Consider the following 24,216-nt stretch of genomic DNA (forward strand, 5'->3'; position numbering starts at 1 on the left):
AGCCTCTCAGTCTCCTGCCTGGAGACTGAACTCCCTCTGTATAATCTCCTGCTTCTAATCACATGGGAAACCATCTCAGGCTCATTTAAAGTGCAGCTCTTGACAAGTAAAATGCACCAAAGAAACGGATTAGTGTGTAATTAAGGGTGTAAGGAACCAGTTATTTTGCTTTTCTCTGTTCTCTATCTGACACCAGAGGAGGAGCTTTCGCTGTGTACTTTCTGACTCCTGCAATTGTCAAGCAGTAAGTTTAGCTTGGCTATGAATAACTATTAAGGCCAAAGGCGATTTGTTATCAAAGTTAGCAATTTTGATCAAAGCTAACAGGGCGGTGCACCACCTGGTTATCAGGAATTAAAAATCAAACACCTTAGTCTCTGTCAGTTATTGTTTTATGAATACCTACCTGGTGAAATATAGATGAAGAGGTGAAATCATGCACTGACGTTCTCAAAGTACTGCACACGTCTACTTCCTTTCAACATAACATGCTGAATACTTCTTCTACAACTTCAAGTTAAAATGCTTCAGTCAGCAAGCTCTTTAACTTGGCTAGTAACATTCAACTAAACTATTAAATTAGTCTGAGAAGAATAAGAACAACAGATGAACTGCAGTGGAAAATAAATATGAAAAGGAACAAATAAGAATAAAACTGAAACCAAAGACCAATAAGATGATGCAGGGATATCTCAGTTCAGTTTAATTATGTTTGTAGGAGCCATGGCTTGTTTGAGGAATTTGGATTGATGAAAGGTCATTAAAGTAATTAAGAATGAGTTGCTATGTGTACAAACCAGTTCACAATCCAATGCAGAAGGGAAGATAAAACATATTAACAAATGTTTAAAAATCATTTGCTGAATTAGAAATCCATAACATTTTGGACAGTTAATTCTTAATATTAACTAGCCTTCACAGTGGCTGACTAAATAGACAGATTGACTGCCAATATGGCGGTTTAAAACAGAGAGACGCACGATTTAGCCTTGTTGATGCCAGGCGTGATCATGCGACATCTGGAATTGGAACCTCAGCATTGCAACAAAGAAAATAGAGCCAGCAGGTTCAATGCTGTCTTCTTCAGGGCACTGGAAGGAAAACTGATTATTTTAAGTAATCAGAGAGACAAATCTATAATTCTTTCAGATTCTTGTTCTTTCAGAACCTGTTTTATATAGCTAGTCTTATTTTCAGCCACGGTAAAGTCATTGAGTACACAAACAGCAGACCGTACTTATTGTGGTCTAAAGTTTCTTCGAGGAAGCACTCTTTTACCTTAATTTTTGGACCATAAGGCGCAACGGATTATAAGGCACATTAAATATTCTTCCCAAGTGTGTAATATCACTCCGCCCCTCCCGCGTATACAGTTCTCTCCTGAAAGGGAGCGATATCTGTCTCTGTTGTGAGAACAGAGTAGTTGGACTACACTGTTTCTAACATAGCCAAAATGAACTTAACTTTTATATTAAATTAACTTACTTGGTTTATTATTACTAGCGCGCACTCTGGGCGTGGGCTGCCTTACATTAATGCACTTCTAGTTTAGAAATCAATCAGGCAGTCTTGTAGACTGCTCAGGGGTCCTGTTAACGGGGTGGATCAGGTAGTGACACTGTACCGTAATGCTTCGAATATCCATTGAGCAGAGCAGCTTCTTTGCTAACCAAAGTGGTACTTACACATTTTAACAGATTTATGAGTGCATTATACCACAAAAAATCAGTCAGTAACCACAACAAGTACGGTTATGATATATAAGGCGTACCATTAATTTTTGGGAAAATTTAAGGATTTTAAATGTGCCTTTGTAGTCCGAAAAATACGGTACTTGGGCAGCAAGATCAAGACATTCATGCGTGTATCCTCCCCAATACACCCTAGAGAAACAACTTGCTCTGCTCATGCTTTCTATATGTGTTTTTCAACTGCATGTTTTAGATTGTTTTAGACAGGCTGAACTGCAGTCATCTGAACCAGGTGTGGTGAAGTAGAGAATCCTCTAAAACACGCAGGGCTGACTCGTCAGCTCTTCAGTGCCTCACAAAGATATCACGTTTTAGCCTTTTAACTGTATGTCGTGTTACAGCCACAGTGTGTATTTATTTAGATAAGCTGCTCCAAAATCCAAAATCCAGCACAACCATTGGCATTGAGAAGTGTCCAACCTAATCTCATCTCCGCTGTTCTGTGAAGGCCTTAGGCTTGTACGTACTGAAGAAATGTCCTGTCCAGAAAGAACTTTGCATTTGAAGCCTGGGCAGAAAGGACACATTTCTCTGTTCTTGTGGAGCTCTGTTGGAGAACATTAGTGAGCAAACAGTATCAGAAGATAAAGGAACACAGCAGACAGGTCAGGAAAAAAAAGTTGTGGAAAAGTTCAAAGCATTGCTACATTAGAAAACGAGCTTCCAGCATCTCACAGAGAGCCGTTCAATGGATCATCTGAAAATGGAAAGAGCATGGCACAGCTGCAAACCTACCAAGAAATTAGCCAGCTGCCTAAACTGCTTAAGGGGAGCATTAAGCAAAGAGGCGGTGTTGAAGTTGATGGCATCTCTGGAGATGCTGCAGAGATCCATAGCTTAGGTGAAAGGATTTGTTGACGGGACAGTTATTAGGAGGTGATCTTAACGGAAAAGTGGCAAGAAGAAAGCCACAAGAAGTCATGTTAGTAGTTTTCCACAAGCTATGTGGGTTACACCGCAAACCTATGGAAGGTGGTGCTCCAGTCAAATAACAAAATTGTACTACATAGCTTAGAATTAAAACACCCTGTGTTGTGGAACACTATCACTGCCTATACCAAGGAACTCACCATTCCTATTGTCAATTGGTAAATCGTGATAGTGGATCAGCATCATACTGTGGGGATGGGTTTTCTTCAGCAGGAACAAAGAAGCTGGTCAAAGTTGATAGGAGGACACGTTGTAACTAGTGTTGCACCGATACCAGTATCGGACGGGGCCCCGATTCAGCAGTAAAATGGTTGTATCGGTATCGGCAAGTACCAACAAATAGGGCACCGATACCATTTTGATGTTTGTATGTCACTTGAACGCAACCTTCTCTCTCCTGACTAGTATTATACATGTTATACAAGTTCACGAAAGTTGCACTATTTTGGCATTGGAGAGCCAAAAGTTTATTCAACTATTGTCACCCATTCTAGGTAGGCAATAAAAAGTTCTACTACCCTAAGTAGTTTGCAGTTCTTCATATATATATACACACACACACATCATTTTCAAACAGATGGTATCGGTATCGGCCAATACTGCACAGCCAGGTATCGGGGCCAAAAAATGGCATCGGCGCAACACTAGTTCTAACACATGTTCTTCATCCTAATAATCCAGTCTGACTGAGCTGGAGCTATTTTATAAAGAAAACTGGGCAATTACTTCTACCTTTTAGATGTACAGAGCTGAGACAGACGTACCCCTGAAGACTTGTAGCTATTGTTCTCCTCGATATGCTGCATCTAAGGTTTTGGTTGTGACATGAACTCATGTGTGAAAGGAATAGATAATACTTCTCACATTGCTTTTCAATAGTTGACAGTGACGTGTATTAGTTTAAATGTAGGGCCATGTACACACTCTCACGTGTGCTTCCTGTCTTTATCTCCGGTCGTAACCCTACACTCGACCGGAGGATCGGTTGTCAAGGCTCAGATTTCACGCCCGTCTCCTGCAACTCCTGCAGTTTTAAAGGGGAACTCGGTACACTGATGGTCTATTCCCGTCCATCCCATCAATGCTGTCTTTCAACTACCATGAACGACTCATTGTTTGCTCTTTTTACTAGATGTCTGTAACCAAGGGTTTAGTTTTACTCTAAATAGAGGTGCTATGGTCCATCAATTAGTTTTTTTTTCTTTAAACATAAAACATGTATATGCAAAAATGCTTACTGAATTCTGCAAGGGAACACAAACAATGGAGGAAACCTTTCTAGGGCAGGAAATGAGGAAACTCCAGCAGCGCATTCAATCTCTACTGGACTGGGAACGCGGAGGTGAAACCTGATCTGTTACTCTGGGCTTGATTAGACAGACTGGCAGAGCGGAGAGGAGAAGAGCGCAGAGCCTCTCATCGCCGATACGGAGACTAGCGCCACAAGGCAGAGCTGATTCGCTGACACATGCGGCAGCTAAAGACCTGATGCAGAGCAGCTCGGTGTAGCGTCACTGCTCAGAGAGAGAGAGAGAGAGATAGAGAGGGGGGAGAGGGAGAACATAGGGTATCATGCTACTGCATCCTTTGCTATGCGGGGTGTGTCCCTCCATCGGCAGCCTGCCTGTCCCTCTGCCCTGCGTTTTCAACTCCTGGGTGTCCTGTTACCAGGAGTGAGCCCTGCGGAGCAGTCGTGATGCCACGCTAGGGGTTTAAAAGCAAACCCCCACCGGAGGACTGTCCATCTGTAAGGATCCGCAGCGTTCATGGTGAGTGAGAGGCAGCTGCTCAGCTCGGTGACCCCCTGACTGTCTCCTTGTCTGGCAGAATCAGAGGACATCGGTTAGCTAAAGCCTGACAGATGCAGCAGAGAAGGAGGATGGCTCGAGTTTCACATTATAGCCTCGGTGCTTTGTGTGAGTAGCAGGTGATGAGAAGAATGCCTCTGTTTCATGAAAGGAAAAAAAAAAAAAAAGATGCCTAGCTTGCAGGATGTGTTGATGGAGTAATATCCAGGCTGGAGGTTTTCACTGCATGGTTCCTGACACCAAGCTTTCAGCTGTGCATCAAAAGCACGTGTAACAGGGTCGGTTTCGCTGCCAACTCTTTTCTGTTTGAAGCACTTGTAGGATTTCCTCTGGCGATTAAAGAAATGCAGCTCATTTGACTGTTGAATTCATAAGTATTTAATTCCCCTTTTCACTAAAGCCTGTGTGGAGAAAATGAGTGACATCCTCGTGTTTGATGCCATTAACTTTACATCCCCCTGTTTGCCGAGATACTCTGCAATCTCTTCCTTGTTTGCCAAAATCATCGCTCCCCTGATAATTCACTCATTTACAGTTTCACCTTGGAAACTGGAAGTCAGCTGTGGGAAAATATACTGGATGTTTATTCAGATTTTAAATTTGTGAAATAGCTGGAATCTCTGCTTAAATCACAACTAATAGAAATTCACAAAGAAATCTGCTGGTGACCAAATTCTGCTGATTTTTATTTTATTTTTTTACAGCTTGTGAGCTTGAAGACTGTTTGTTGGATCAGTCAATGCACCTTATCATCTACCACCAAGTCAGGCCAATTGTAATAATCTTTGGTGTGGAAGCTGTTACTGTGGGCTGAAGGCTTGGCTATTTTCACTATTAATGAGCTTTTTAGAGGTGAAGTCAGTGGAAGCACTAAAGGTGTTCAAAGCTGTTGAAAAGGAAAACATTTTCCATGGAGACGGCTGTTCGTTCAGGCTGCTGCAACTAAGATCTAGTGCTAGACGTTTTAGTCCTTCAACATTTTCCACTCTGGCTGGCTGATTATTTTGGATTATTCAGGCACACAGAGCAGCTTTCTTTGGAGATGTTTTTTTTTTTTTTTCTTTAATTGGTGGATTAGGAAATTGACCTCATGGCAGGGAACTTGCAAAGAAATATTTTGAATATTATAATTTTTCTTAAAGAAAAAAATGTAAAACCTGCTGCATAACTCTAAGCGGTATATCCCTGTTAATTTTGTTTGTATTTGTTACAAGAACTCTGAATTGGAAAAAATATGCAAATCAGAATATGTTGGGATGCTGTAGAAATTACCCCCCACAGCGTTTATTATATTTACTTCAAGAGATAAGAAAGCAAAGCTATGTTTAGCAAGTCCATCCAGAAGTTTAGACAGCCATCTTGACGCCCGTGCAATTCTCAAGACAACAATACAAACCACATTCTGCACATGCTGTAAAGGCTTAGGTGCACCTACTGGTTTGGTCTGTTTTTTTCAGTTTTGACTTGTCCCCAATGTCAAATGTTACTTTTTAAACCATTAGTTAGCTGTCTTCGCCCTATTTGTGGTCCAGCTGAATGCTCGCCCTCCAGAAACCCTGATTCTCTCAAATCTGAATGGTCAATGCAGAGAAACTTTGCAATGTTGATGGTGATGTATAATCTGCAATATAATTGGTTGCTTTTATTTCAAACTCTATAATTTTATTACTGTCAGTATTAATTTTAGTCATGCTTAAATACAGGTTAGAGGTGAAAATGAATGCACCAAACAAATCAGAATCTAGACATTCTGATATAAATTTAAATCGACCATAATGAAGACAGAAACGAGCACTTTTCTGTATTGCCCTTAAAGACTGGTTGATGCATCATTTTATTTTCTTTTTTTGTCACGTGAACGTGATCAGAAGGGCATTTCGGTATAATTTTGACTAGAAGGTCTCATTTGCAAAAGCAACGCTGTGCTTGTTCGGAGTTTCTGGACAGAGTTTCTTAGGGATAGATGGTGCTTTGTGTTCTCAGACCGATCAATGGTAGCTGCTGATCCCTAACACTTTGATTGAAGAGGGTAATAAACCATATGTCGGTGAATCTCGGTACACACTCAGAGGTCATTCACTGCAGCTCCAGTCATTGTAAAGAATATGCTGAATTAAGGTCATTCTTGCTGACTCGACACTCTGATCAGCAGCTAAAAGCTGTTTGCAGACATATTTATGTTCTACATCTGAGGGAAATTTGATCCATTTCAGTCATTTCATTATCACATCTTGCTGCTTCAGTTGATCTGGAAAACAGCACATCTGTCCTTGAGTGGTCGACGTTTGGATGAGACTGTACTGATGAAATAAGCATCATTTAATCTAAAAAGACCTCCTTTCTAACTAAAAGCTGAACATGGGATAGTTTTTCCTTACAGCTACAAATCTGTCTGCTAGTGTAGGGGTTCAGTAGTTGATTTTTAAAATGAGAAACGTGGCTTTGATCGATCTTACAATATGTGTCCAAATGGATCTGTGGCCCTTCGGCTGCAGTTGTAGTATTCCCAGTATTTTCTGGGTAAAACAATGACGGAGGAACATTTTATGTTTTGCCTATGAGAAAATTCTGATGCCAGAATAAACATCATTAATTTAGTAGCTTACACATTCAATAAGTGAACTGTTTGCACGATCTTGGGTTAAGAGTCCAGAAATGCAAAAGGCTGGAAAAATATCTACAGTACTGATGTCTTTCAGCGCTGATTTACATGATAAAATGAGGTGTCCTCTCCTCCTGGTCTTCCTCTACACATCCATGTCCAGCCTTGTGGAAGTGAGACATCTCGCTTGTAAAGCGATGACCTCGTTGCTTCAGTCTGAGTCAGTGTCAGATGTATTTTAGCCATTTGTTTGGTTATGTAAATACAGGTGATGAGGCTTTAAAGGGTGAAGAAAAGGCCAGCAGAGGACTTTTTAGATTCTTTGTCAGGATTCCTTAGCACATTTCTTTAAAAGTTGGCAAATCAAACCTATTTTTAACGGGTTGTATGGGGCCAAGTTACCGACACTTATCCAACTTCAAATATTTGCTATTTAGCTAAATTATATAACACTATTGTTTTCTGTGTGCTCACTACCTTACAGCAAATCTACACCTAATTGGTTTTTAATTTTTTATTAATTTTTTTGTTTGGAATGGACTGCTTTTGATTGAATAGTAATTGATAACATTTTATTATTTGGATTTCAATCAGACCACACATTTTTTTTTTTTAATGGGTGAAATAAAATGGTTCTACCTTTCATGTCTTAGACGTTTCTTTAAAGCTCAGTAGTTCTCTGCCATCTAGAAATCTGACCCTTATGTCTAATCAGTGTAAACACGGGCAGATTTTTGATACGCATTTATACCAAGGTTTAAAGTTACAGTTTCAAAATATGTCCTTTAGAGTGGAGGGGTAAAGTCCTCTTATGACCAGAGAACGTGGTGGAGTGGCCAGGGGGGAATAAAAAAGTGGACTCTTCTTGAAACATTAATTTTCAGAGATGTGGCGCATAGGGCAATGCGGTACAACCCCTCCCCACCTGTCATTGCAAAATACTTGGAGAATCACCGTGTGGAAATTAAAGGATGCACATCTATCACTGATGCTCTATTTTAGCAGCAGTGTGAATAACTGCTTCTTTTCTGTATTTGAAATGGAAATGATTGAATGTTATGCATTTTTATTTTAACCTTTTTTGTGTGAATGCTTTTAATCAAGGTCACCACACTGCCAGAACCCAGTGCCCACTCATGCTGAGCTCAGTCCAGTTCACTCCCAGTTGTTAGCCATTTTATTTAGAATCATGGCTGGCTTGTCTTGTTTATGCCAGCCAGCTGGTTGGACAGCTTCTCTACTATCGCTGCACCATATCCTCCAGCTCTGAAACTCTCTAACCCTTACAGCCGCCCCTTGACTTCCACTGCCTCGGTCCAGCCAAGTCTCTGCTTTAATTGTATTCTGAAAGAAGATGTAGCTTTGCTCTGTAAACTAAAATACCTTCCTGGAGTCTCTGCTATCTAAACACCTGCCTAGTGCTAAGCAAATGAAGCCAACTGATCAACTCACTGTGTTTTGTTGGTTTGCCTCGGGCACATTTCACTTAATGGTGTCCTGAAAGCAGGAGGCGCGTCCTGCTGTAATCTGCCGGTATACATTATTTAGGGAAGAGGCAGAGTTTCCATGACGATTTGATACCAAAGAAACAACACGTGGCAACACATAAACACAGCATCAGAAATACTTAACAGGCAACAACTCTTGCCCGCATAAGGAGCAAGTGTGCCAACGTGCCATGATGGCTACAGCTGACAGGTTGTACGTCTTGCTACATGTCTGGAGTGCAGCTGCATGAAGGTGTTTTCAGCTGGAAAGGCCATTAGCTGCCAGCACAAACACCAGTCAGCCATTCAGCCGGTGCAGCCAGGCACTCACAGCTCTTGCATCAGTTTCCGGAAACGGGAGAACCTAGCTGATAGCCAGCATGACAAAGCACGTTGCCCTGGCGCCAGGTTATTACGGGATGCATTGGCCGATTCCAGGGAAGAGCTGCTGCTGCTGCTGCTGCACAGGGCCCCGAGGTGTGTGAGCACAGTTCTGCTTTCGAGCGTTTAACGTGTAACCAAATCCACTGGTTTACTGCCAGCTTCTCCGCTGCTGGGAGAGTCACAGCTGGCTATCGGTGCAAATGTAACTGCTTAAGGTCTGCTTTGCTATCATGTGGTAGCTTTATCTCCTGGTTTATGTCGTGGTTAGTTGATTCATCAATCTGACACAGCTGTAATAGTCTGAGCACTGATTTCCCAAATCCTTCCTTTTTCAGCTCTGCACAGCTGCTCGCACATCTTTCCTGCATTTCCCCAACCGCGGCCTTGCAGAACAGATGCTGTCTGGTTGACGACCTCTCTGGTTATTACCTTCTTCTCTCCCTCACTTTGCACCACCCATCCATTCCAGGGGTGCAAAACTCTGACTAATCTGTTTAACTGGAGGACAGCCACTCCCCAGAGTGTGCACTGATTAATGAACGAAACAGCGGTGTAGCAGATGCTTAATAGAGTTCCATTAAAACGCACAGACCGACAGTAATAAGCCTTTTGTGAGAGGACTTTTTACCGTTTGGTGCTGGTACTGATGAACTGCGTTATTTAGAGAGCCAATGATAAATCCAGTCCAGCACAAAAGGGATTTTGGGTTGTTAAATATTGTTTTTTTAAGAATAAGAGGAGACTTTGACAATATTTTAGAAAATATCAAGAATCCTCAATAGTTAACATTGTACAATTGATCAATGGTGTTCTGAAGAATCTAATCTGTACAATAATCTAGTCTATTATTGGGATTGTATTGAAATCTAGATCCGTGATTTAAAAGACTCTTCTTCATACATGGCACTGGTTATAATAGCTTACTTCACCGAGGCAAGACCAGGGCAAGTTCTTCTGACACATTTCAGTAACAACATTGTTCAAAGTGCTTTACATAAATATATTGCAGTGGCATAATGAAGGAAACTAAAGAAAAGTTGGACTACAGACTGAAATGTATGATGTTTTGGTTAATAGTTTAACTGGAATAGTCAAAGGTAACTCTAAACAAAGGTTTTTAACCTTGATTTAAAGGAACTCAGGGTTTTAGGATTGATGTGAGTTTCTGGGCATTGTTCCAGATTAATGGAGCATAAGTACTAAATGCTGCTTCTCCATGTTTGGTTCTGATTCTGGGATGTGGAGTAAACTTTAATCAGGAAACCTGAGCAGTCTGGAAGGTTGAGATGACAACCGGTCTGTAATTTTGGTGCTAGGCCATTCAAAGATTTTTTAACAGATGTATTTTAAAGTCCGTTCTCTGAGATGCTAGCATGAGGACTTCAGAACTGGGACTTTGTGCTCTATTCTGAGTTTTATTGAGGACAGCAGCATTCTGGATCAGCTGCATTTGTCTGATCCAAGTTTTTGGTAGACCTGCGAAGACATTGTTGCAGTAATAAATTAATCTAAAGATAAACTCATGGATTAGTTTTTCAAGATCATCCTGGGGCATTAGTCCTTTAATCCTGGAAATGTTCTCCAGGTGATAGAAAGCCGACTTTGTACCGGTCTTTATATGCCTCTGAAGGTTCAGGTCTGAGTCCATCACTTCACCCAGATCTCAGCCCTGATCAGTTGTTTAATGAATAAGTGAAGCTCATGTGGGGTAAAACTATTTTACTTTATCCATCCGAAGAAAATGTTGGCACATCCATGCACTGATGTGTTCACCAGGTAATCTCTGATGGTGCTGATAGTTTGTGGGTTGCAGTTACTGCCTCTGACTTTACTCTACCTAGAGTAAGTCATTGAAATGTTTAAAAACGGGTGAATGCCTTTTAGAGACACAATAGCTGAAGCAAGTCTGTAGCTGCTTGGATGTTCAGGGCTTTTAGGTTAAAGTGTGCCTTTATATTCCGAAAAATACGGTATATCAAAGAATACGAGCAACAGATGTTGGAGAATAGGCAACACTGCTTTTAGTCATGACCAGGAAAATAATCTTGGGAATTTAGATTTTTGGTTTATGGCGACATGAGTGTTTTTCATTTTAATCTCGGGAGAGCTCGTAGTTTCTTTTCAGTAACCGAGAAAAACAAACATTAAAGGCAGGAAGTAGCTAACATAAATAATCTGGCTCTGTTTCCTTTAAACTTCATGACTGAGAAGAAAAGTTCTACAATGTTAAGAATATCAGCTAGAATTGTTTTTTAAAACTTCACCTGGTACTGCTTTAGCTTTACGCTGAGAATTTTGATGATGAACTTTATTGCCACCTGCTGTTGCGGCATAGATGTAGCACTTTTTCTCGCAATTTACCAAACGACAAAGATTACATTTTGTTTCGTTAGTTTTTGTTTGTTTGTCTTTTCGGAAGCTGTTTTGTTGGAAGACAATAATACTGCTCTCCTGGCCAATTAAAAAGTCAGTATAATTCACTGGTATCAGTTCCCTAAAGCTAAGGGTTTCCAGGCTTTCCAGAAAACGCAACAAAAACGATTAATGCCATGGACTGCATCAGTTAAGCATGAACACACACTCTGGATGTGGAAATGGATTTTCCAGCCTGTGTGTTGCTGTGCTGATCAATGAATAACCCTGTTCTTTCAGACCTCACAGTGTTTAACTCAGTGCCACATGAAGAGGTCTGTGATTCAGTTCAATGTGTGTGCATTCCTATTGCACTGGTTCTATTTTTAGGTGGATTGTAATTAGTCAGGAAGGCTTTGTGGTGTATTAAAGCGGAGGTCGTCTGAACTGTGAGCTTCATGCTGCTGCACACATGCAGTCTGAGAGTCAGCTGATAGCTGGCCTTGAGTTAAACTGCTCTATGACCTTAGCTGTAGCATGTAGCGGGCTGTCACATGACCTCCCCCGTCCATGGGATCTCTGTCACACCCACTGGTGAATCAAACCTGCAGGCTCATTAGACAAACTGAAAAATAGTCCGTCCATAACGGCTTTGTCATAGGTTGCCAGGCCACTTTCGGTTTGGCTTCGGGATAAAACAAATGAAATCTCTTGATGTTTTTCTCCCTCTTCTTAGTTTACCAACTTCTTTGCCTCTCCTTGTTTAAGTCCCATCAGTATGACCTTCCACGTGGGTTTCTGAGCCCTTGGAGACCCTTATGGCACTTTTCCCAGACTATGAAGCCACAGATGTGTTGCAGCTTATGTTTATTTTCCTTGATATTGTGTGGTGCCTTGCATTCTACCACACCTGTTCATGCTACCTGCTAAGCATGTCGACACCAACATCTCTGTGACACTGAATGCATATCACAAAAGGCTGACCTCAAACATAAATTACTCCTGTAATCCGTTCTGTTGTCACTTATCTAAATCTTTATATTTTTCCCCAGGAATATGAAACAAAGAGTGGCAGAGCTGGACCCGGCAACCCGACATCCCCCAGGCAGGGTGTGAGAAAGAACCTGGACTTTGAGCCCCTCTCCACCACAGCACTGATACTGGAGGACAGACCTGCGTATGTCGACCAATCATTCTGTCCCACTCTCACATTTTCATCCACCTGATCACTGGAGCTTATTTTCCAGCCTGTTTTTCTTGTCCTCACCTGTTTGTTAGACATCCTTTTTATAGTTAATCTGCTCAGCATGAATTAAATCAAATTCATCCAAACATCCTCTTTAGAATACCAGGTGTTTTCCTTCCAACTGCTTCCTTTTTGATTATATAAAAAACATTTTTTTTTCTTCATTTGAGGCTTTTCCGTAGCAGGTTCCTCTGGTAGTTGGTATTCAGAAAAGTATAGTTCTTTAAGTAATATTTGCATTTTTTCCCCTTTGTTCACATTTAGATGAAAACAACAACAAAAACTCTTGAAACTATGGCTGCCAAATTCACCCAAATATAAAGATGGCACAAAATGCTGAACTTTATTAATGTATTAATTCCTGAAGATTAGGCTCATTATGTGATTTTATGTATAAATAAACAAATAACCTTCAATTTGAACCAGAGATGCTTTGTTGTTCCGCCCACTTTAGCTGACCAGCTAGATTTTAGCTGTAGTCAGAATGAACTGTTAGTTTGGCCAAAATGAGGCATCATGCTCATAATTACCCAGTTGTCAAAACAGAATATTGTGTGCGTGACCTTTCAGGCTGTTGTATCATTCTGTTTATATGAAAACCAGCAGCAGTGAACTGTCCTCTATGGGACAAAAGAGAAGATCATAAAGGTTTACCATCTTATTGTTTCTAGTCAGAATAGATCAGAAACTCTTCTAAGGTTCAAACCTCAGTGGTCATTATGTTAAACTCTGTGAGGATAGGAAAACTAACAACTGTCTTATTTTCACCGATACTCCCCATGAACTGAAAGTTTACACTCTTATGGTTTAGTCGCATCCAAGTTAAATTTGTATGAAGTTCTTTTGTCATTTATTTCCTAAATGTTATACGACTTATTATTAGCCATATGAAGCCTTAAAATTAACAGAAATAATAAGGACATGTCCTTTACACTGGAGATGCTATTAAAAAGCACATTTGTGTGTAAAATAGAGGCTAATTTTAATGCATTAACTCTAGTTCTCCCAGTCAGACCTTCTGACTGAGAGAAAAAAGTTTTTATTTGGAACTTTGTAAAAAAAAATACAGTTTAAAGCTACAGAGCAGAAGCAGGATGTGAACATGCATCGCTGGGTTATATGCTTCCTGGGTCCAGGTGTAGAGAGTCAGCTCTACAGGGATGAGCAGGACCAAGCCCAGGCTGGCGCCCTGCTCTGTTTTTCACTCTGCCTCCAGCTTGCAGCTCATAAATGATGCAGGTAGAGCTCAGGGAACACATTACGCTGCTAACCCATTTGCCTCGCATGCATGTTTGTTTTGCAGTAATCTGCCCGCCAAACCTGCAGAGGAGGCCCAGAAACACAGACAGCAGTATGAAGAGATGGTGGCCCAGGCCAAGAAGAGAGGTCAGCTCACCTCTTCTGTCTCACTTTTTTGTTTTTTATTCCTGTATTTGTTGTATCCAACTGTCTGGTTTCTGCAGAGCTGAAGGAAGCTCAAAAAAGGAAGAAGCAGCTGGAGGATCGGTGTAAGCTCGAAGAGAGCATCGGCACAGCAGCCCAGATCTGGAACCAAGAGATCTTACCCAACTGGAGTACAATGTGAGCACAGCACCAAGCTGCTAGTTTGAAATGTTCTGTGTAAGAGCAGAGCACTAATGTGTACATACACTGCAAAAAGGGAACTAAAAATAAGTAAAAACTTCTTGAAATTAGTGTATTTTCCTTGATTTGAGCAGGTAGATAAGACTATTTGCCAATAGAATGAGATTTCTGCACTTAAAATAGGAACGATTCATCTCTAAAATAACATAATTAGACATCTTGCACATGAAATAAGACGATGGAGATGAATTGTTCCTATTTTAAGTGCAAAAATCTTATTCCATTGGCAAATAGTCTAATTTACCTGCTCTAATCAAGGAAAATTACAATGATTTCAAGAAAAATTTCACTTACTTTTAGTTCTGTTTTTGCAGTGCAGTTTTAGTTTATTTTTTTCCTTTTAATCTTACATTTATACAGATTTATCTTTGGGATTTTATCTGCATGGTTGAGAATCGGCTTTTTTTGTAAGATTGGATCAAACAGGAAATCAATTCAAGATGAACAATTTTTTAATTTACTGACTTTGGGGAAAAAAAATGTTTCTATTATCATAGAAACATGAAATAGTTGCAACAGTGTGGCAACAATACAGAATTAGGTCATTATTTTTTCTTAACCTTTCTTGCATACCTGCATGTTTGAGGCTCACCTACTTTAAAACTGGTCACACTAGTAATCCTTTAGCTTCACAAGTTGTTCTTGATCCTGGAGATTTTCTCCATTTAAGATGACTGCTGCAGTGACAGAGATTACTGCCCCCATGTGGCACGGATGAGTAATGGATGCTTTAAAAAATATAGAAACTAGCCTGGATTCGTCTTTTCAGCAGCATGTCTGCCTGTCTGCAGGTGTACATCTCGGCGAGTGAGGGACCTCTGGTGGCAAGGCATCCCCCCAAGCGTCAGGGGGAAGGTGTGGAGCCTGGCTGTGGGCAACGATCTCAACATCACGCACGGTACTAGGAGTTTCTATAGGAGTGATGCTGCTGGTTACAGCCTGACTTTTTCTTCTTTTGTTTTTTTTGTGGTTTCAATTAAAATGTTTCATATTGCAACTCACCAGCGTAGTTCCTCTTCTAGCTTTTTATACCATAATGTTCATGGTTAGTTGAGCTCTCGGAGACGTGCGGCATAACGACAACCTAAAGTCTGCATGTCGACATTAAAATGCACCAGATGGCTGAGGAATTAAAAACTTTATTCATGTTTTTAATTGAATTAATTTTATTCAATTACAAATAAGTAAGAACTGATTATATTTAAGAAGTGCTGCTCCTACAGGCCCATAGGAGAGCTGGCTCCACCTCTCAGTCAGCCTCTGGTTGCCTAAAGAGCTGCACTGTGGATAAACTAATAAAATTGCCATATGCAAGACTTTCCTCCACTTGGTGAGCACATGTTCCCATTACTTAAATAATGGAAGCATAATGTTTTTTAAAAAAGCAGTTTTTTTGTACATGGGTTCTATGATCTTCTGGTTTCTGCTAAATAGTGCAGTGTACATGAGCAGAAAATCAGAAAATGAACAGAAACAATTACTCTTTTGGGGTATTTCCTGATTTCATAAAGAAAAATGGGTCTAAAATGTTGACCTGTCGGCAGATTAACACAAAATTTTTTTTTTTTGTTGCTCCCAACACTTGGAGGTTTGTGTCCTACTTTAATAAGCTAATTCAGTTAAGGCACTTGAGCGGACACATAATTTAAAGACCACATCTAATGCTAATCCTTCACTGCCTCTACAGCATGCAAGAAAAGCACATTTGGTTTGGCTTACAGTATAGCAGAGGAGTCATTAGATACCTGAGAAATCAGAAATGTGTTTTTCTTTTTACTCACTGTCAGAATAATCGGCTGGAGGTTTTTATTCTAAACATGGCTACACAGAAAACTGCTGTAACCTGATCTCGGGTCAAACGTTTACCCCTACCTGAGCTTTGTTGGCCAATTTATAGCCGTTTTCTGCAGCAGCATAAATCTGCTGATGTAAGGTGAACGTTGAAGAGGATGAAGGTCACTGATGCGCAACTCCACGTCTCAGTAAATTCATTACTGGATCTGGACACTAGAGGGCAGCCACAGGTCACAGCAGAGGTTGGGTCTGCAGCGGGATGAATGTGCTGAGAAGGAGGGAGATGGTGTCTGTAATCTGTTTCAGTTTCAGCTGCTGTTTCAGAGTACCCTCATCACCTGTCCTCTGCTCATCGTCTTTAACCTCTCCTCTCCTGTATTGATTGTTCTGTTCTGCTGTCCCTGCAGACCTGTATAACATTTGTCTGGCCCGGGCTAAAGAGAAGTGGAGGACAGCAGTTCCCACCGCTGAGACGGAAGGTAGAGACTAAACGTCAACTATAAGTTTGATTGTTTTAACTTTTATTTTGAACCCAAGCCCAGTTCCCGTGTAACATGATGTGGTTTCTGCAAGATGTTTTAGATTCATCGGACCGGGAGTCGAGCCTGGAGTTGATCAAGTTGGACATCTCAAGAACGTTTCCCCAGCTGTGCATTTTCCAGAAGGTCAGTGAGGGAAACCTGGCAGTCTAGAATATATGAGGTCCAACCATGAAGGTTGTACTGCCGCTCCTGTCTAGAACTGATTTACGGTCCTAAATAAGAAGCTGAGCAATATTAGAAGTGTGAGGAAAGTGGTTCTGCTCATGAATGCGTTCTTGTGGTTCTATTGTTTTCATCTGTTGTTTGTTGATCTTCAGGGCGGCCCTTATTATGACGTGCTGCACAGCATTCTGGGAGCGTACACGTGTTACCGGCCAGACGTGGGCTATGTAAGTCCCCCCAAACACTTCCTTACTTCCTGTGGTGAGACTACATCACGTTTCAGTGTGATTTACCAACTATACACATGCTTTACACCAACAAAACCCACATTCTCTATTATTATCATCAGTCTTGTTTTTGTGACTAAACACACTATTAGAGCTGGACGATATGGCCAAAACGTATATAGCGATATATTTCTTCATTTTGGTCAATACAATATAATTACGATATCAATATAAAGAAACTAAAAGCCTCAGACTGCCAAGAATGCCCACAACAGATGCCTGAACAAGCTTATGACAATTATTTTGCAATGTTTATAAAACTCCTCCAATATAAACTGTTATAAATATTTGCTTTAAAAAATAAAACTCATAAAACCCAGAACGTCCATCAATGACAAATGCTTTAATCATAGACTGTAATGTATATTGAAATATTGGAAATGTTATATCATTATTGAATAAAGTTATATTGCAATATATATTGATATTGTATTGCCCATGCATACACACTATTATGGTAAAGTTCATCGCATTTTTAAGTGAAATAAATCTCAAATGGTTAAAATGTATGTATTTACACATTGACTAGAATAATATATCCAGATATTATGGTTCCTGATTAACTAGAACATTCTTATCCTCTATAAGTATTTATATTAATTCATAAAGATCCAAATAAACAAAACTATGTATTTTTACAATATAGCACGCTGTTTTCTAGAAATTAAAGAAATTCTAATAATTAACTAAGTTAAAAAACAAGTAAAACTATTCTGTTTTGAACATATTGGCATTTATGCATTCTTTTTGCCGTATCATACAGTTTATTTTCTGGTAAGAAAAAGATTAGCCGTTTTAATAAAGTTTGACAGTTACTACAATCGTTTTAGAAATAAATTACCATTAAATGTAGGTTTTGGTTAGCGGACTCTTAAAAAGTCCTGATAAGCTTTAAATTGTCCAACAGAAGCAGTTTCCCAGGTTCAGTAGCAAAGCAGGGAGAATCTCCCTATGCTGGCCACTTGTTCTACCTCTGATTAAAGCTACTTTATCTTTTATCTGGATGTATGTGGTCTTCAGAACGGCCCGGCTTGTTTGTTGAACTTGTAAAAAGCTCATCAGATTACTTGTATAACTGGTGTTAAAGCCAAGGAACTACAAAAGTAGCAGTACAGTGGTTTTAGCCTGAAGCGCTGTGTTTATTTTGCCAACAGCATCAGAGCTAGGTTTGAACGAGAAGCTCATAAAATATGTTACTGTGCCATAAAATGAAGTTGCCATTAAAACAGAACGTGATAACTGCAACATAAACACTCTGGTTTGGACACTGCGCCTCGGTTCTCAGTAAATCAGAGATATTTCAACCTCCGGACAGCAGCAAGTATTAAATGTTGGACTGTGGACTCTGACTACACGAGGAAGCCTTTTTGATGATGATGATGTTTTTCCTGCATTCACTGAGTTGAGGCTCAGCAGGGCCGGCAGAATAACGCCAGACGTTATACCTGAATGAGTTTGACATGCTTAAAAGCATTGCAGCATATGTACTAAGGCTGAAGTTCTTGCAGACCTTCACAATAGGAGCCTTAAGCATAATTATTCAATGCTCTTAACTTCCAATACCATTTTAATTACAGTGAACTTTCTTACTCTAAATTATTTGTTCTTTCACTGCTAATAGGACTGTAAACAGCGGGTTCATTTTATTCTTTGTCATTTCTCCTTAAACTAGTTTAATCAGGGACAGTTGACAAGATCCTTTATATATCTAATTTATTACTACAGCTGCTGATCACGTTAATTTTGATTAATAACATTAATGCTGCTGTTTGGCAAATTTTTAACACTTTTATTATTATAACATAGTTGTGATAATCAAGCTAACCGTTGTACATTTTCTAATTATAATGATACAAAATGTTTTTATCTTTAAAAGCCTTGTAAGCACAGGAGATGAATCGAGATAAAGCCACCTGTATGAGAGCAATAAACATATGTTCTGCATTCATTGTATCTCTTTTCCTTGGCTCATCTTCCAGATGGACCTACTTTTACTTTTGCATACTTTTACCATTTTAAATAAACAGTGATGTCTGTAGCAGTGATTCATTTTTACTCAAATCGATCCGATACGTCCCGCTACGTCTGCTTTAAGGCTAACCTTCATTAGCAGCTTCTGGGAACGCGGCATTAGAACATTCTTATAATATTGCAGCATTAGGATCATATTTTTACATAGCAGTTTAACATCAAATAACACCAAATAAAGGTGTAGTTAAGGAGCTCGAGGAATATAAAGTGACCTCTAGTGTGGAACGCTAACTTTGTACAGCGTGAAAGGTAAATATAGCGCAGCACCGGCCTCCCACATGACACCCATGCGTTCTATTATCAGGCTGCTTGAATGTGGTCTCTGTGATGCCAGCTACTCATGTTTAATTTTCACCTGAGTGGGAGCTGCGGAGAAGCTCAGTGGGGACATTTCTCAAAAGGTGAAACGTCACCATCGACTGTGACTCTTGAGTTTCACCAGCAAATGGGGATGGAAAGTCCAAAACCAGCTAAATACGCCGTTGGTGTGATTAGTAGAAAGACTAATCGATTTCATTATTTTTAAAACGCTGCCAAATAAATATTCTGTAGTCCCTTTTTTATCTGGACCGGTGTTTTTTTTTTTTTTTTTTTTCTTTAAAATACTACAACCTTTAGAGGTTGTTTTATTTTGTCAGCAGATTTCTCTTGAACATCGATCAAAAAGGTATATTCTAGCTTTGCAGGATGAAAAAACACACGTTGAATCAATTGTAATTCTTTTTCTGAACTTTATTTGAGGCTGAGGGTTGGATTTAATTTTACAAACTAAGCTACGTTTAATGATTACTATAGTAGTGGTACTAACAAAACTAAAATAATTTTTTTTTATTAGGTAATTGATTACAAAACCTGAATAGGATAATCAATATTAAGACACTCAGACCTCCATTTAAGCCGCGTTAAGGAAATCAAAAATAAAACGAGGAACGTAAGCAAAGTGAATATTTTGGTGTTTTAGCTTTATATGACTAATAATCAGCTTTTCTTTCAATAAAGTAGTCGTCTGCATTAAAGTGAGAGCAGCTCTGCAGGCTGTCTACCGTCAGGGAGCATTCTTTCAATCGGTTTGCACAACAAGCTGGGCCTGGAGATGTTTCCTCTGTGCTTTGCTACCGCAGCCCGATACTGCTGTTTCTACACTTATAGATATGACTGTGACTTCCTGCACTGACCCCAACCCATCTGTGCATTCACCTCAGACTGCAGGTTGTGTGCATCTGCCTCTCTGAGCGCCCCGTCTGTTCTCGGTTTGATCCAGAGTGTTTACTGTCACCGTCGTGAAATTGTTGATGAGACAGACACCAGCTCAGAACGTGCACACAGATGCGCCTTGCACCGACAGAGTGAAAGTTGAGCCGCAGCAGGTGTTGACTCACGGCCGTGCTCTTGAGTTTCAAGGACACAAATCCCCCCCGACTGTCGTCTGCGGCGCTCACCGTTACCCACTGATGGCTGTTTATTGCTCCTGTCGTGCTCAGGTGCAGGGGATGTCGTTCATCGCAGCCGTGCTGATCCTCAATCTGGACACAGCCGACGCCTTCATAGCTTTTGCCAACCTGCTCAACAAGCCCTGTCAGATGGCCTTCTTCAGAGTCGACCACAGCCTTGTTAGTGAAAACACACACACACACCCACACCCCCCCACACTCACACACACACAGAGTAACTTTCAGAACCACAGCAGCTTAATAAACACCCACATAATTCACACACCATTTCTCTTTAAATCCCATACATTTCATACCATGCCTTACAGTCTCTGTAACATAAGACTAAAAGATTATTGAGAAGTTTTTGAAGTAATCCATTCATTAATAACTGTTCTGGGTGGAGGTTAGCCTCCATAAACCAACCATCGATGTCTCTGCAGCCGGTTCACTGTTGGTCATTGATCTGTGAAACCCTGGGAGGATTGTTGATTCGTTAACATCAGGGGTGTCAAACTCATTTCTGTATGGGGCCACTTTGGCATCATGAAGTCATTAAAAGGGACGATACTTTTTATTTCATAATTTTATTTCAGTACACATAGAAGTATTAAAAAATACACAGTAACATAAAAGTAGCAAAAAAAGTTGATGTTGGGGTGAGTTACACTTACAGAAGGCACAGTTTTAGCCACTTTATACATTTTAAAAGGATATATGCCTCTACTTTATGACATGATATGCCTTTTTTTTGGCTCTTGAGGGCCGTATAATTTACCTTGACGGGCCGCATTCGGCCCACGGGCCTTGAGTTTGACACCTGTGATTTACATTGTTCTGACTCCTCTCTCTCCTCTTTACAGATGTTGACGTATTTTGCAGCGTTTGAAGTGTTCTTTGAAGAAAATCTACCAAAGCTCTTTGCACATTTCAAGAAAAACAACCTGACCCCTGATATTTATTTAATTGACTGGTGAGTTTGTCACTTTTGTACATTTATGCTATTTTTTTTTTACAGCAGGAACTGTGGACCTGAGTCCTCTACTTATATTTGACCCAAACCCATAACCCCCCCCCCCCTCCCTGACAGTTCGAGGATTAGTAAAGTAATTTGGCAGGTGGGGCTGTGGTGGTGCTGAGTGAACTTTGTGCTCCATCCTGCTGAAGGCGGGCTTCATGTAGCCCATAGGTCACATTCAGTGTGTCAGCTGTTTTTTTTTTTTTTTTTCTGAGAAAACAGGATGGGCTCAATATACACACACAGGTTTGTGTTGGTGGTCTGAGCCCCTGACAGCAGGAAATTCTGTTCACTCTCACCTATTTCTTAAATGACACCTCCCATCTGAGGTAACCGCACTAATGTATGCCTAAATGTGTAGCTCTTTTTAGTAATGTGAACAAAAATGTTGACCAATAGTGTCATATTTTTCATTCTAACTTGGTTTTTAGAACATTTGTGATGCTATAAAAACTCAGTTTTCATCAGTGTTTATTCAATGAGACAAGTTTGGCCAACATTTAACACCAAGATGAAAAACTGAGGCATTAAACCAGTAAAAGCTCAGAATTTTCCCCGTTTTATTTTTAGCCTCAGTATCTAACCAGAGTGAGAACGCCCCCTCCCATTTTACTATATCTTTTTATAGGTCAACACTGAAGGTATGACACTTTAATACAACGTAAAGTTGTCAGTGTACAGCTCGCACAGCAGTGTCATTTTGCTGTCCCCTCAAACACTTCAGCACACAGCCATTAATGTCTAAACTGTTGGCAACAAAAAGGAGTTCAGCCCTGAGGGGAAAATGACCAAATTGCACCCAAAGTGCCAGTATTTTGTGTGGCCACCATTATTTCCCAGCACTGCCTCAGCTCTCTTGGGTAGAGTTAACTAGAGCTTGACATCTTGCCACAGGGATCGTCTTCCACTCCTCCATGACATCACGGAGCTGCTGGATGTTAAGGAGGAAATACCCCAGACGTGTTGCAGCACGTAAGCGCAGCAAAGCAGCATACGTGCCTAAAAAAAGCTTAGCTTAACTTTTCATTGTAATCAGTCAGTAAATAATATGCATGCACAACACGTGTATTTACGCTACACAACGGCTAAATTCGATTGAAGTTCTGATTTCAGGCACGTACACGCTCCTGTTTGGCAGTAAGTTAACGGGAAAACGACATCCTGTGTCAAAGTTCAACTCCAACTGTATCCCAAAATAATAATCAAGTCTCAGTTTGACCACAAGGTGACCGAAGTCACCTTCACGACCTTCTACTAGGTGCTCTTTCCATGTGAAAGAAACCCTGTTCATGAAACTTCTTTTCTGCGCAGAAACAAGCAGCCGTGAAGCGTACTTTGCAGTGTCTGGTGTAAATTTACCCTTTTTAAAAACGCGCCTGTAAACCTTTACGCTTATGTTACGTGTGCAGTGTATTTCCTGCTTGTAAGCTGCTCCACCTTCTGTTTGAGGATTTCCTGCAGATGCACCATAGCCTTTCAGTCTGGAGACATGCTGAGCAAGTCCAGCTCCTTTACACCCAGCTTCTTTAGCAAAGCAGCGGTCATCTTTAAGGTGTGTTTGGGATCGTTATCATGTTGAAAGGGAGGCGATCATGCTCTGCTTCAGGACTTTAGTAAATATTGGCGTTCATGGGTCCCTCAGTGAACTATAGCTCAGCACTCATGCAGCCCCAAACCATGACACTCTCACCGACGTACTTGACTGTAGCTAAGACACAAGTGTTTTGTACTCCTCACCTGGTTGCTGCCACACACTCGACACCATTTGAGCCAAGTAAGTTTATCTGGGCCTCATCATACCCCAGAACAGTAATCTGTTTCCATAGTCTGCTTGTCCTCAGGAAAATGTTTCCGGGCTTTCTTGTTCATCATCTTTAAATGAGGCTGTTGTTTGGGATGTCAGCCATACAGACCGATCTGATGCAGTGTGCGGTGTATGGACTGAGCACTGACAGGCCTCACTTGCCTGCCTCAACCTTTCAACCCCTGCAGCAATGCAGGTTGCACTAATACGTCTATATTCAAAAGACAACCCCTGATGCGGAGCACGTTCAATCAACTTTTTTGGTTGACCTTGCCAAGTCCTGTTGTGACTGGAACCTGTCTTGCTAAAGCGCTGTAAGGTTTCAGCCACCATGCTGCAGCTAAGTCTCAGGAGATAAAGTCTGTACTAGATGATTGGATCACAGTTACCCAGTCTAATGTAGATTTAAAAATGAATAGTGAAATTTTAAAATAAATTCTAAAGCAAACAGGAAGCCAGTATAAAGATTATAAAACAGGGGTGATGTGCACATGTTGGGTGGTGTTAGTTAAAAGGCTGAAGGCTGCATTCTGAACACCGACATAGACTGATTTTAAAAAAAGGCATAACTTTGGTTTAAACATGCTGTGGAAAAAGCTTGTCGTGACCAGAGAATCATTTTTTAAAAATGTAACGTCCTTATGAAGTAATACCCCAAAATTTTTTAAGTGCTCTTCATATTAAATAACAAAGCACTGACATCTGAAGTAATCTTGCCACCAAATATAATACATTCAGTCTTCTTGTTTAAAAAGTAGATCTGTCGATCATCTGCATAGCAGCGGAGCTATGTGCTCCAGGTGGCAGCACATTAAAGTGAAAATGAGAGCACCAAGAATGGAGCCCTGCAGGATCCCACATGAAAGAGGAACACTAGAAGAGATGAAATGATTAATCACGACAGAGAAAGTTTGATCGTGCAGATAAGAGATGAAACCACTTCA

At 40.5% G+C, this 24,216-nt stretch overlaps 1 protein-coding gene across 6 annotated transcripts in view; it reads left to right on the forward strand.

Moving 5' to 3' along the window:
- The window catches only part of tbc1d14 (TBC1 domain family, member 14), a 47,016-nt gene that overhangs the window by 17,793 nt on the left and 5,007 nt on the right, over positions 1 to 24,216 (forward strand). For 4 of the 6 annotated variants that reach the window (XM_021315877.2, XM_036146242.1, XM_012861474.3 and 1 more), the window contains 9 exons: positions 12,367 to 12,491; positions 13,864 to 13,946; positions 14,024 to 14,141; positions 14,996 to 15,102; positions 16,406 to 16,477; positions 16,572 to 16,663; positions 16,858 to 16,929; positions 20,502 to 20,630; positions 21,314 to 21,423. In XM_021315877.2, the coding sequence (XP_021171552.2) occupies positions 12,367 to 12,491; positions 13,864 to 13,946; positions 14,024 to 14,141; positions 14,996 to 15,102; positions 16,406 to 16,477; positions 16,572 to 16,663; positions 16,858 to 16,929; positions 20,502 to 20,630; positions 21,314 to 21,423 (908 nt within the window). Of the gene's footprint in view, positions 1 to 4,075; positions 4,451 to 12,366; positions 12,492 to 13,863; positions 13,947 to 14,023; positions 14,142 to 14,995; positions 15,103 to 16,405; positions 16,478 to 16,571; positions 16,664 to 16,857; positions 16,930 to 20,501; positions 20,631 to 21,313; positions 21,424 to 24,216 lie in introns of those variants that run through there. The other 2 variants (XM_012861476.3, XM_021315878.2) reach the window with 2 other exon arrangements.

Source organism: Fundulus heteroclitus, chromosome 14 (assembly GCF_011125445.2).
Source record: "Fundulus heteroclitus isolate FHET01 chromosome 14, MU-UCD_Fhet_4.1, whole genome shotgun sequence".
In the NCBI taxonomy this organism is placed as follows: Eukaryota; Metazoa; Chordata; class Actinopteri; order Cyprinodontiformes; family Fundulidae; genus Fundulus; species Fundulus heteroclitus.